Source organism: Patella vulgata, chromosome 3 (genome assembly GCF_932274485.2).
Source record: "Patella vulgata chromosome 3, xgPatVulg1.2, whole genome shotgun sequence".
Classification (NCBI taxonomy): domain Eukaryota; kingdom Metazoa; phylum Mollusca; class Gastropoda; family Patellidae; genus Patella; species Patella vulgata.
Window position 1 is genome coordinate 86,763,985 of NC_065881.2, and position 14,779 is coordinate 86,778,763.

At 38.5% G+C, this 14,779-nt stretch overlaps 1 protein-coding gene across 1 annotated transcript in view; it reads left to right on the forward strand.

The window, feature by feature from the left end:
• LOC126814983 (prestalk protein-like) overlaps nucleotides 1–14,779 on the forward strand; it is a 70,423-nt gene that overhangs the window by 18,551 nt on the left and 37,093 nt on the right. Inside the window, exons 8-11 of the mRNA XM_056099463.1 lie at nucleotides 439–465; nucleotides 8,328–8,459; nucleotides 9,178–9,249; nucleotides 9,605–9,673. Coding sequence (XP_055955438.1) covers nucleotides 439–465; nucleotides 8,328–8,459; nucleotides 9,178–9,249; nucleotides 9,605–9,673 — 300 coding nt within the window. The remainder of the gene's footprint in view (nucleotides 1–438; nucleotides 466–8,327; nucleotides 8,460–9,177; nucleotides 9,250–9,604; nucleotides 9,674–14,779) is intronic.

A 14,779-nucleotide genomic window follows, 5' to 3' on the forward strand; every position in this document is an offset into this window, starting at 1 on the left:
TGATGTACGTGCTTTTCAGATTGGCCGATCTTTACCATCATTGATCTGCCTATGCGTGTTCCAGAATTTGAAATGATGGCAGGAGAGCGCCCATCTTGGTGTCTATATTGCCAATGAACATTTATCATGCCAATAATTTGCCACCACGTAGCCTCTAATAATTTGCCACCACGTCGTCTCTAATAATTTACGGTGGTACTAAGTGCTACATGTAAACATTACCAACTTGAACGTGGCAGTATATGCATAGGGTGTATCGAGAGAAAATCATTGGTAAAAATTTCAATAAATCGTTAAGAAAAATGCTCTATTTTCTTAATTCACTTTCTTAATGACTTTAACGTAATCAATATAGCTAGTAGTTGTAATAACTTTCTATTTTGTTTTGGTAACGTAAAATTTGAATCGGATTAATATTTTAATTTTGTTCAATTGCAGTCCCATTTTGTGAAGAACATTTTTGCTGTAAGTAAATATACATTTTATTGTTTTCTCTAATTTAGAAAACTGAGGTGTTAGAACACTAGTGATGGTTATCTATGGAAGGATAACGTTGTCAACATTATTTCAATGTTCACTGTACAAAATAACAGTAATGTATTATTGAAAAGTGTATTCTGTATTTTAACACTTTCACATTGGTATTGTGGAGCAATGGAAATTGCAAATTGTAAACCTAAAATACATATTTTGAACTGCGGACACATGTATTTAGCACCGTGTACATTGAAATAATATTGGCAACGTTATCCTTCCATAGTTATCTCCCTAGAACCTTTTATACAGTGTTACGCAAAGTCCCACTGCCACAGCTTCTTTTTCTTTCCTGGATCTCGCCATTTGCTTTCCGACCCTGTATCAGGACTTTACATGGAGAGTACACGAAGATTTATGTGGTAGTGACCACTTTCCTATCTTGATTAATAATAATTGCCCCTCTCCGGTCGAAAGACCCCAGTGGTGGAAGTTGCATAAGGCTGACTGGACTCTTTTCAAATCTTTATGCCTCTTCTCTTTTGGTGCAAAGGAGTAAGAAATGCAGATGAGCCCATAGCCTTATTCACTTCAATTCTTCAAGATGTAGCTTGCAATGAACGATGGTCACGACGCCATGAGCTAGGCAGGAAGGGAAGTTTTATTACTCCAGACATGCGTACAGTATACCTTCGTTAAGGGGAAATAACTCCAATAACTAAACTATCATGTTATGATGTACAAATACATTGCATCCTCTTTCTTTATTTTTTTTAAAAAACTGTAATTAACATTTACTTGAAATAGGGTTGCATCAACCATTTAAATTCGAAAAATATTTATGAAATAACTTCAGAACCTTAAATACAGTATTAAGGTATATTTATGCCGAACAAGGTTAGATATTCAAAGTTCTCTTCCACGAGCTGACTAGATAAGTTCACTAGAACACTGTTCAATAAAAAAAACAAAAGAACAAAAAACACAGTTAATGAGTATCAAGTTCACATATAGTCTTTCAGGTAGCTTGGTCTACGGATTTCTCGACCACGACGTGTCGTATACGTTTGTTCAACATTTTTGTTGAGCGTGATTTGTGACTGCTTTGGATCTGTCACGGACGCGTGTGACTTGTTTCTATTTACGTTTTGACTCGCGGGCACAGGTGTGTCCATTCCGTTCTTTGGTATGTTTAAACCCTGGGGATATAAAACGGTATCAGAAGATACTTTTGCGACATATCTGTGTGGTTCTTCTCGCGTTTTCATGAGTAGTTCTGTATTCCTCCGATATTCGTTCGCTCGATCACCTGCTTTGACAATGTACGATCGCGGTTAAGTCGTTTTTTTCACTAATTCGGCTGGTCTCCATCCTTGAGGTGTTCGAATTCGTACTGCGTCACCTGGATAAATTTCCTCCTTAGCTTTAGTTCCCTTATCGTAGTAGACCTTCTGATGTTGTCGATGACGTAGCAATCGATCCTTCACTTTGCACGGATCTGACGTTTTAGGTTTCCTTAGGTGTTCCGTTATTGGGAGTAGTGTCTTCGCACGTCTGCCCATTAATCGTTGCATTGGTGATCCAATTTCTTCGTCACGAGGAGTGTTTCTCAACTCGAGTAAACATAAATACACGTCGTCTCCCGTTTGTAAGCACTTCTTAATAATGTTCTTCACCGTCTGTACTGCTTTCTCAGCGAGTCCGTTCGACTGTTGATGTAAAAGCGACGATGTCACATGTTTTATACCGTATGCTGACATGAAATCTTTAAATTCTACGCTCGCAAATTGCGGTCCGTTGTCGCTGATAAGAGTGTCCATGATACCATAACGAGCTATATTTTCTTTTAGGTGCTTGATAACGGTTTTAGTTCGGGTATCTTGTAGTAGTGGAGCGACTTCTATAAAGTTTGAAAAATAGTCGACCATAATCAAATAATGGAGCCCGTCGTATTCACATAGATCAGCTCCTACTTTGCTCCACGGTAGCGTTGGAATCGGCTGAATAATCATCGGTTCCTTGGGTTCTTTGTTCGGTACATGAGACACGCTCCACATCGGCTCACCATGTCCTCAATCTGCTTATTCATACCGGGCCAAAACACTAGTTCTCTGGCTCGTTGCTTGCACTTGACGATTCCCATGTGTGACTTGTGAATAATATTGAGGATAACTGATCTCAACTCTGCAGGAATGCACGTTCTTTCTCCGCGGTATACGACTCCGTTGTATGTCGAAAGTTCACCGCGATAGTCCCAATACGCCAACGCTTCTGGGGATACGTCACCTCTGTTTCCGGGCCAGCCATTGCTGATCACCTGTTTTAAAATTTGAAATTCTCTGTCCTTTGTTGTTGCATCCGCGATTCTGACATGGCTACTACACGATAACGTATCGGCCGTGAGCACCATTATCTCGTGATCTATTGTGTTCTCTCCGACTTCGTCCAAGGGTAGTCGGCTGAGGCAGTCTGCGAGTCCTATGTCCTTGCCTTTTCTATATACCAATTTAAACTTGTACGGTTGTAGTTTTAGCACCATTCTCTGGATTCGCATAGGCGCTGTATGAATCGGTTTACGCATTATGTTTACCAGTGGCTTGTGATCTGACTCGATTGTAACATCAGATTTTCCGTAAATAAGATTACGAAAACGTTCGCACCCGAAAACTACTGCCAACATCTCTTTTTCGATCTGCGCGTATCTCTGTTCGGCTGGCGAAAGAGCTCGTGACGCGTATGCGACGACTCCGTCTTGAAGAATTGCAGCACCTAAACCTTTCATGCTGGCATCCACTGTTAAGGCCACGGGTTTCCTCACATTATAGTATTTAAGGACTTTGGTTGACGTTAATGCGGACTTGACGTTTTCGAAGGCCTGTTTCGCGCCTTTGGTCCAGTTCCAATTTTCTTGCTGCTTAAGATCACGGAGAGGCGCATTGAGTTCGCTTAAGTTCGGAATAAACTTAGACACATAGGCTAACATGCCCAAGATAGTTTCAAGTTCGCTGTGGTTTTCGGGATCCTTCATGTTTAAGATAGCCTCTACTAGTTTTGGTGTAGGCTTTAAACCGTTTCCGGTCAGCCGGTGACCTACATAGTCCACTTCAGATTGTGCGAACTCACATTTGTCTCTGTTAAGCCTTAAATTTATTGACCTAGCCTTGGCAAGAACTTTCCGAAGTCTTGCATTGTGCTCGTCCAGTGATTTGCCGTGTACCAATATGTCATCTACGACGACCTCGACTCCGTCTACACCTCCAAAGTGCGTAACCATTTCTCGCTGGAACACTTCTCCTGCACATTTAAGGCCCATCGGCAATCGTAGATACCGATAACGCCCGAAGGGCGTATTGAACGTCGTTACATACGAACTTTCCTCGGTTAACTTTACTTGATAGTAACCCTTGTTCGCGTCAAGCTTAGAAAAATACTTACTGCCATGTACTCTTGTTACTATGTCATCGATGCTGTTCATCGGAAAATTTTCTCTCATTATGGCTTTATTCAAGTTAAGCGGGTCAATGCAGATACGGACTCTTCCATTTTTCTTCCTAACGCACACCATACTATTAACCCAATCGGTTGGGCGCGTTACTGGGGCAATTATACCGCATTTCTGTAAGTTGTCAAGCTCTTGTTTCACCTGATCCCGAATCGCCGCTGGTACCGGTCTCGGCGCGTGTATCGCCGGTTGTGCCGTACCATCAATTTTGATTTCATACTCGCCCGGGAGACATCCGATTTCTTCCCCGACGACGTCACTGTAATCCTTGATCAGATCTAGCGCCGTCACACTGTTTACTCTGGCGATTAATCCTAAACGCGTACTATCTTCTCGGCCAAGTAAGTTTAAGTCTCTCTTCGTGTTTAATATCTCGAATTCTATGTCATGCGTTGAATTTTTGTACGTGCATGGCAGTGTTATCTTTCCGACCGCTTTGATGTGATTACCGCTTACACCGTTAATGAGTACTTCACTTTCGTGTATTTCAGCAACGTCTCGGAATTTGGCTGCTGTTTCCGCAGACATTACGTTACATCGTGCACCGCTATCTATTTCAACCGTTAACTCTTTATCGAACGCGTGCAGCTTGACCGTCCATTCATTATCTGAATGTGATTTTCCTGTTTTTGTGGTAAATACGTCACACGTAGAACAATGGCTGAACATCTCGTTTAGTCGGTCATTATCGTCTTCCTTGTCTGCGTGATGCACGGCACGATTCTCTCCACCGCGTCGGTTAAAGCGTCGTCGTCCTCTGGTACGACCATATCCGCTTCCTCTGGCGCTCCGGTATACGCTTCCACGGTTGTAACTGCGACGAAAAATACCACGACAAATATCAGATTGTTTAAAATGTCCTCTTTCACCACAAATGTCACAACTTTTACTAAATGCGGGACAACGTCGGTATTCGTGATGCCTGCAACAATTTACAAAGTATGGATGATCTCCCTTGTACCCTTGACCCCTGGATGGTCTGTTTGTCGGTCCGCGGCTTGTGTGTGCCACGTTGACAGCAGGGTTTTCCGCATCCAATGATTTTAAATGTGTGTTCGTTAGTTCGACTTGACGGCATGTTTGTATCACTCGGTCGAGTGTTAACACTTCAGCGGGAATTTCCATTAATTTCTCGGAGCATTTTCGGTCGTTGACCCCGTTGATCACCATGTCGCAAATGAATCCTTCCTTTTGTTCGCCATATTGGCAATGCTCTGCCTTACGTTTTAACGTTGCTATAAAGTCCATAATTGACATTGTTTCACGCTTAGTGTTCAAAAATTCTTGCCTCTTAATATTTCTGTATGTGTGAACGCCGAAATGTTGATCAAATTTCCTAAACACAGTCTGTAAGTCGTACTTGTCTTCGGCTACTCGTGCGACCACGTTGTTTTCCTCGTTTGCTTCCACGCCTGGTGCCCAAATAAACGAGTCATAAATTTTCACAGATTCTCTTCCCATATTGGATAAGATGACTCCTACCTGTCGTCTTCCTGGTTTGCTGTCCAGTCCAAGCTCATCCAAGTGTATTAAAAAATCACGCTTGTACAGTTTCCATTCTGGAGCACTGGATTCAGCTGGGTTGAATTCAGACAACTTTCTCAACCCCCGTTGACGACATCTTTTATTACTAGTTGCTATGCCTGTGGCTTACAGTCTTATGCACCTTCGTTGATTCAATATTTTTACCTTTTAAACATCTGGGCTGGCCGATGTTGTAGGATTATGCTGACACCATGTAATGAACGATGGTCACGACGCCATGAGCTAGGCAGGAAGGGTAGTTTTATTACTCCAGACATGCGTACAGTATACCTTCGTTAAGGGGAAATAACTCCAATAACTAAACTATCATGTTATGATGTACAAATACATTGCAGGCGATTCCACAAACCACGCCTGAAACAAAACGTTTCAATAAACAATGGTATAATGACGATTTACATTTTTAAACACTCTTAAAGGAGCTAAATCGCTAACATTTGGGACCTAAAATTGACACAAGTGGGTCGCAATTCATATAATAATGTAATATGAATGTATATAAACTGATTTACATTCAATCGTTTCCGTTTTTACTCTTTTTTTTCAAATCAGTTATGTTCCGTGAAATAAGACAGCAGTCTCAATCGAATGCAAATTCCTAGCGTCTGGTTATTCCAGTCTACATACGCAATATGTCTAGCCTCGTTCCTCGAGTCTCTTGCTAGAACTGGGGCTGAAACGCATTATGGTACACGATTCGTGTACCAATGGTAAAATATTTATTTTGTCTTAAATATTAGATATCAGAAGCCAATCTTTTTCCGGTAAGATCACAGCATCAATGTTGTTTTAAATTGACAAATAATTCGTGTTTTCAATGTTGAAGATTTTGGATGATATTGAGTTAGAGACTTAGCTACTTTAATCTTAATTTTACTGATTCTTTTAACCCGATTTGAGTTGATGGAAATTTCCCTTCTTCGTGGCATGAAACCACAATAACTCCCATACGAATCCTACCAACTATCGTCCGATCGCTTTAACTAGATGTATTTGTAAAACCATGGAGAGATTGATCAATCGAACGGTTGATTGGTACCTTGAGTCCAAATACCGTATTACTGACCTCCAATGTTTATTTCAGTCCCAAAGGATCACTCTTTATCATCTCTTTCCATTTGAAACGTTTGTCCGGGACGCTTTCATCCAGACAAAACATTTAGTTGCAATATTTATCGATCTGGAGAAAGCTTATGATACTACATGGAAACATGGTATCATGCGCGACCTCCATAACCTTGACCTAAGAGGTCTCTTTCCTGTCTTCATTAAAATTTCCTGGAAGATAGGTGATTTAAGGGCTGGGATCAATATTCTCTGACCCATGTTCAATTGTGGATGAAACCAAATTTTTGGGGCTAATATTTGATAAATTATCATTTATCCCCCACATTAAAAGCCTAAAAAGGAATGTCTGAAAGCCCTCAACATATTGAGAATCTTATCAAATACTGACTGGGGAGCAGACCGTAAGGTCTAAACTCGACTATGGGTGTATGGGACTGCAGGGGAGTTTTATCCCAATGAGCTCGACACCATACACAACCAGGGATTTAGGAGCATTTCATACATACATCTCCAGTAGACAGTTTATACGTCGAGGCGCATGAGCCCTCACTGCACAAAAGACGTGATAAACTGATCCTGCAGTATGCTACGAAAATAGCAACTTTACCAAAACATATTCCATATCACACCATATGTAGACCATATCACGAGCATTTATATCTGCTCAAGACTAAAGTTAACCCACCATGCGGTATTCGCATACAACCCCTTTGTCTGATACTGGTATCAGCCATGACAGTATTCTGAATACCACCATGGGCTATATCTCCCCAAAGATCGATTTCGATCTTACTCAACATAAAAATAGATACTAGCTCTGTGGTGTTGCAGTCGCTCTCAGATAGCTACGGTCTAGGTATGGTTATTATACTCACATTTATACCGATGGTTCGAAAGATGGTGATCGGGTAGCTTCGGCTAACGTCACGCCATCCGAGACCATTTCCGTTCGTTTTCCACCTGCGACTTCTATTTTTACTGACTTCTATTTTTACTTGATTGTATTATCATCACATTTAAAACATATAATCTTTTCTGATTCTTTGTCCTGTTTACAAGCAATAAATAATAAAGAGCTTCAACACCCATTAGTAGCAGACTATCATATTTCATCTTGAAGCGAGACTACTGCTATTATATGATTGGTTATACGTACATGCCTAATGACGTCACAGTAATTTCCGCTCACGTGTATTTTAAACAATAACAAACTAGCCTTGACTCTAGCCCTCGTGTCCTGTTATTCTTATAATACTGATAACGAATTAATTTCGTTTCAAATAAACAGACACAAACCGTTATGATTTATACATATTTTGACAATGAAGAAAACACATGATATACGTGTTTATCAAATTATAGTTCATGTCCGTTGGTGTTCATGAATTTGGAACAAATATTATATCGGGGTCCTAATATTGTTAGAGATGACTGTATAGCCATTATAATCTTATACCCACGATAGCTACGTGTAAAACTATGACAGTCTTATAACCATGGTAACGTTATAAATAAACTAACATTGATTGTTATAATCAACACAGATTTATTAAAGATACATTATGAAAGAGCTAAATCTTCCTGTTACGGGTCGTTCTCTTGACCTCATGCCATGCTAGATCATGCTGACTCCTTTACTTTGATATACTGGACTAACTGCTAGATCATTATGACGCTTTTACTTTGATATACTGGACTACACACATTATGAAATTGTTTTTTTATTTAATTTATAAAGGGATAATTCAAACAACTTCTAAAAGCTTCACGAGAAAACATGACCTAAGACCACCATCACGACCCAGGGCGAGCAAAGTGAATGAAAATAATATAAATAACATATCAACACAAGAAGAAATAGCCAATCAAGGTAAATTGTAGTCATAAGAATGTCCAATAATTGCTCGTTATTGCGACAGACACCAAGGTTATTGACGGATTTCTTTTAAATATGATATGGTGATTGGGTACCTTGTGACGTTTGGTACCATGGTTAGTCCGTCGCTACTTCGTTATCGCGAAAGACACCAGGGTTGTTGACGGATTTCTTTTAAATTTTAAATGTTGTGTGATAATTAGAGACCTTCAGATGTTTGGTACCAGTGTTATTCCCCACTCCCCGTTTATTCTGTCACAACAATTTATTGTTCACTTGGAAATGACTATAATATCAACCAATCGATCATTTACGATCCATGGAGACGCAACCGTTTGGAGAAAAGTTTGAAAATTCAGCCGTGGCAATGACACGCGGTATTCCCTGCAATGCTAGTCCGTAAAAAACAACAACTTCAGTGTGGTCCAATATGGCCTGATCTGAATTAATCGTTAAGTACCGGTCGTCGCGGAGTATGGGGGCCTATTACATACATACAGTTAAACCAGGGTGTGTACGAGGACACACAACACATCCCTATTTTCATACTAAAAATATTTGGTGTACACAAAGTGGTAGGAATACACTTCGACAGAAACACCCTGTAGTCCTAATGAAATACAAAATGGATACACACTGTTTAATTAACGTGTGTTGTTTAATCATAATCAGAACTTATATACTATAATACTTATCAATTAATATTTTACAGACCGGGTATGCAATAAAACACAGTGTGAAATGAATGGTGGTGATTGTTCAATAGTGTTCTGTGCAACATACGGTTAGTAAAAAATCTTGGTCTTCAGTCTAGTATTCTACCATCTTTCTTACCAAGCATATTTTAATTATCTAACACAATTTCTATTAAAAAAATCATAGATTATTACAGTGACAACACGTAAAGACAAATTCCTTATTAACGCTATAGTCAGTGTCTGTAAAGTGATGCCGTGTATTGGCCATATTATTTTGTCATGCTGTTAAACGTACAGTTTGTAACTATATATAGACTATACTTGGTTGTAATACCTGTATATAGATAATATTCCAGCCCCATCATCAAGGTGCATATTTCTGTAATGATATCAGGACAATATATACAATATGATGGGGTCTTTATGTTTTCTGTCTTTCAGAAACAGATTGTGGAAGTGTTGTTTGTAATGAGCTGCAAGTGTGTATAAATAATACGTGTACAGAGCCCGGTACGTGTATTGAGTATCCAGTATTTACATTATTTTCAGCAGTGCCTATTTTAAGATTGACGAAGCACGGTTTCCGGAGATGATGAAGGTTTATTGATAGGTATTCCCCCCCACCCCATTTGTGTTCCGACAAAATGTCCAAAACGTAACTTGATATGCTCAATTTAGCTTCTTCTATCGCCTATATCAGCTCTACGATATCAGAATAAACCTTCTGAAATCGTGACCAATTAGTCGTGACCAAAACGGCTCACCAGAAGTGGAGTAAAAACATCCGGAATTATCAAGAAGCTTACACTTTTAAAACCAAACACGCGGCTGCAATACACAATACGCCGAGATTTTTTAAGAGATGTCCCAATGCCTCGTATCGAAGATGAACCTGAAACCTGTATCGCGTTCACAAGGTTTTTGGACAAGTTTGTTAACTCGAGAACGGAAGGTCACGAATGGTGAATATCGGTAGGTTTTGTCGTCTCATGACCCCAACGTTTCACACCATATTTGAAATAAAAAAAACACAGTTAAAACGGTACCGTCTATCGCTTTCACGATCCTTTCGAGGGGGCTTAACTCCGGAACTGAAGTTCGCGGAATGCTTATTATCGATAGGATTCGTGCTCTCAATTCATCACACTAGAAATCTCACAATCTCACAAGTTAAAATACGCGTTATCGTCTAGTGTCTGACAGGAAAGTAATTTTTTCATCACTCTTTCAATATATTACTTATTCTCTGGCACATTCATGAATAAATGATTTAGAAGAGATAAAACACTCTTTCGTTTGAACAAATAAGGGGGGTTGGATGGCCGAATGATTAGCACTGCGTGCTTTGACATAAGGTCTGCCATTGAGTCAACTGGAGTAGTTTCGATTCCCCGGTTGTACTAGACAGGGAGCAAGGTCGCCTGTCCAGCCTCGTGGGTTTTCTCCTCCGGTTTACTCCCACTGCTAAAGACCCCTACGTGCAAACGAATTATTGAAATAAAATTGAACCATGTGTTAGTCCCGAAATGACCTAGTTGTGTCGAGTGGACGTTAAACCCCATTCCCTCTCTCTTTGAGCAAAGCAATATGTCGCTATCAGACAAAACCTAATTTCGGAAAATATACTACTCTCAATTTATTTTCTTTATCGAAGGCCCGTTCGGATTAGCCATACTACGCACGAGGTTGCACTAGGGTCGCGATCATCGATCGATTTTTCTTATTGCACAATATGCTTATACTCGATTGTCCATTATTGTATAGTGACTTTTTTGTATGCCAGGTTGATTTCCGCTCATGTCGTCATAATGTTCCGGTTCGATGAATTTCGAGAAATGTTTTTCGAGAAATGTATTTGGAGAAATGTTTTGCAAGATATGCATTTTGACATTTGTATTTGGAAATTTGTTGTTTGAGATTATTTTTAGTTGTATTCCTTTGATGAAATGTAAATGTAGGCTAATTTTTTGATTTTCTAAAAATAAATTATCTTTATATTAAAATACAATTAACTTAAAAAAAAATACATTTTACATATCTAATATGACAAATGTCTGATTTGTGAAACAAATATTGATTTTAAGATATTTTAAATTACTTTCCTGTCAGACACTACAGGATAACGCGTATTTTAACTTTTAAATCCCCGCGCCCACCACTAACTTAATATTTAGCGTCATCCAACTGTAATACCCTTTTCAAGCTATGTAAAATTAAATGTGCAAGAATATAATTTACATTTCTGAAAAGGTAAATGAAACTTCTTTTTAGTAGTATTCTGTGTGATATCTGGAATGTGGTAGTAGTATGACCCGTATTTTGACATTTAAGACCCCACCCACCCCCTACCCTTCACTTAACAGAGTTTAATACCGTACACCTTTTCAAGTTATTTACTGGCACATTTATATTTACATACCTTGAAAAAAAAGATCAATGTTTCACGGTGCTAAACTTCATTAAGTGTGTTTGGGGGGGGGGGGGGTCACGGTGGCTAAGTGGGTAAGACGCTGGCTCGCTAGCCCGGAGGTCGGGTGTTCAATCCCTGCATTGGCCGAGAACGTTCATCTTGATTCCCGTGTACACATTGGCGTGCACGTAAAAGATCCCTTGACAGTTGGAATTCGATATAAGAGTAGGCCGTAGTGCCGTATTCCCGTCTTCATTAGCTCAGTTCGGAGCAGAACAGTGGGACGTTAAACCCCATTTTATTTATTAAATGAGGGGAGGGGAGGAGTATTTAAATTTAAAAAAAAACGATCTTAATAAGACATTTTCGATATCTATTTATATACTTCCGGAAGGTATTTATATTTACATAACTTGAAAAAAGAAAAAGACTGACTGACACGTAAATGGGGGGGGGGTGTATTTAACGTCAAAATACGGACAATAACACGAAATACAAGATATCGGGATGCATACCATTAAGAAGGTCCAAAATACATTTTAAACATTCTAAAATAGTTTCTAACATTTTCATATTGACGTACCTTGTTAAAGCAGATAACATTTGGATCGTCTGAATTCTATTTAGTGAAGGGGGGAGGGCGTATTCAAAAGTCAAAATACGCGTCTTAATACGAAATTCTAGTTATCGTGTAATGCTTCACCGGAAAGTATTTGCCTATCGCTCTTTGAATATACGAGTATTAGCTATTTTACTGGGACATTCATGATTACATGATTTAGAAGAGGTAAAGTCCTCTTTCGTTTGTGCAAAGAAATATGTCGCTTTCAAAAAATAACATAAGTACTGAAAATAGACTATTTTCAATTTATTTTATTTAATGCTAGATCATATTAACCAATACAGTATGTATTATATACTGTATATTAGTACATGTATATTATATATAGTATATTAGCTCGAAACTCGGCTTTTGCCCAGGGCCAAAGATCTACTTACCGGCCACCTTCCTATCTTGCATGCTTAATTAGCACATATAAAGAGTTATATGGAAGCGTAATAGAGCCACATATTTTTTTTATTATTCTATTTTCAATTTTTCAAGTTACTATCTTGAATTTTCAAGATACTAACTTGAATTTTCAAGATACTAACTTGAATTTTCAAGTTACTAACTTGAATTTTCAAGTTATTAACTTGAATTTTCAAGTTATTAACTTGAATTTTTCAATTTACTAACTTGAATTTTCAAGTTAGCTAACTTGAATTTTCAAGTTACTAACTTGAATTTTCAAGATACTAACTTGAAGTTACTAGTTACTTTTATCCGTTACATATCCGTTACATTTCTGGTAGCCTATATTTGTGTCAAGGCTGCTGTGTGGGCGTATTATCTTTCTTGTATGGCCTTTTACTACCCGGAATTTTCAAGTTATTGACTTACAGGCTTTAAAATTTTTTAGAAAAGAATAAATTAATGGCCCTATTATCCTCTGGGGGGGGGGGGCAGATGTCCTGGGGGGCAAGTGTCCGGTGAGTAAATGTCCGGGGGTAGATGTCCTAAGAGGGAAGATGTCTTCAGGAGGAAATGTCCTGGGTAAAAGTCCTAAAAGGGGGGGGGGTATCCGGGGGCAGATGTCCGGCGGGGGAGATATCCAGGTTGGGTGGGGTGATGTCGTGTATTACGTCAATAAAGACTATTTTTAGGACTGGGAACTGGGACGTTTGATTCGTCATTACGCACCAAATTTAATTTTTCTTTTTGTACTTCAAAAAGGTTTTCTATAGGGCTCAAAACTGTTAAAATGAATGAATGAATGAATGAATGAATGAATGAATGGTGTTTTATGGCTCGTCGACACCGTAATAATCTGGTCAAATTGCGCCAATCTATGTGCTATCGGAGATGATTTGCCTAATGCGCGGGGAGTAAATTCGCTGCAGGGGGAAACCGGAGTACCCGGAGGAAACCTGCGTGATCGAATAGGCTACTTCCGCACCTTGTCATTGAGGTCGGCGAGAACGGGATTCGTACCTCGACCAACCACCCGACCACCCTCAAAACTGTTGGACTAGTAAAATAGAATTTAATGAGATGATTTAAACTAAAGGCAGAACACTAACACATTTAGAACTTAGAATAAGGCCTTTTTTGAACCAGCGAGAGTGGAATTGTCCTATTTAGTATCTTGAAAATTCAAGTTAGTATCTTGAAAATTCAAGTTAGTATCTTGAAAATTCAAGTTAGTAACTTGAAAATTCAAGTTAGTATCTTGAAAATTAAGTTAGTATCTTGAAATTTCAAGTTAGTAACTTGAAAATTCAAGTTAGTAACTTGAAAATTCAAGTTAGTATCTTGAAAATTCAAGTTACTAACTTGAAAAATTGAAAATAGAATAATAAAAAAAATATGTGGCCCTATTACGCTTCCGTAGAGTTACCTTCCATCAACTGTTAATTGCAATAAACAGCTCAACATTGGTCTTTGATTGTGTTTAACTAATAAATTATCTTAAAGGAGAATGCTATTGTTATTGTAAAAGTTTAAATTTATTAATTACTTAGTTCATGAGCTGAATCTAACATATGTTTTAACATAGAAAGATATCACAACTGCTATATCTTGATAGACATAATAGTATTATTAAAATCACGTTCGTAAGCATATAACTCGAAATGCTCCCAACAAAGAGAATGAGAAGCGTAGGTGTTTGTTGATGGAGACCATGTTCGCGCCTCGTTGACATCATAGTGTCAGTATATAGCATATCACTGTAAGGTTGATATGGTTGACTAAGCAACAGATAACTGTTATAATGAAAATATACGACACTAAGTCGTCAATTTATAAACATAAAGTGTATAAGTTTGTTAACATGGTTAGTAGTCATTAAGTAGGTGTTTTGTCACTAAGGTGTTACAACTGTGACTATTGAATGATATACACGACTTTTGTCCACGTTTTTGTATTCAGTAGTAATAGTTGTTATAACTGGTCACGCTTCCACACTAGTAGTGACATCTTTTACAGGTAGTTGCACACCTGCTAATTAATGACAACTGTATAATGTCTAACCACTTTCTATAGATACTAAATATTAGTTTAGAATACTGATTACTATTATGATTTAATGACAAAAATTGTCGACGGTATCATATTACCAATGTACTGTCAGTAAATGGTATACTGTCAGTATATATTATAC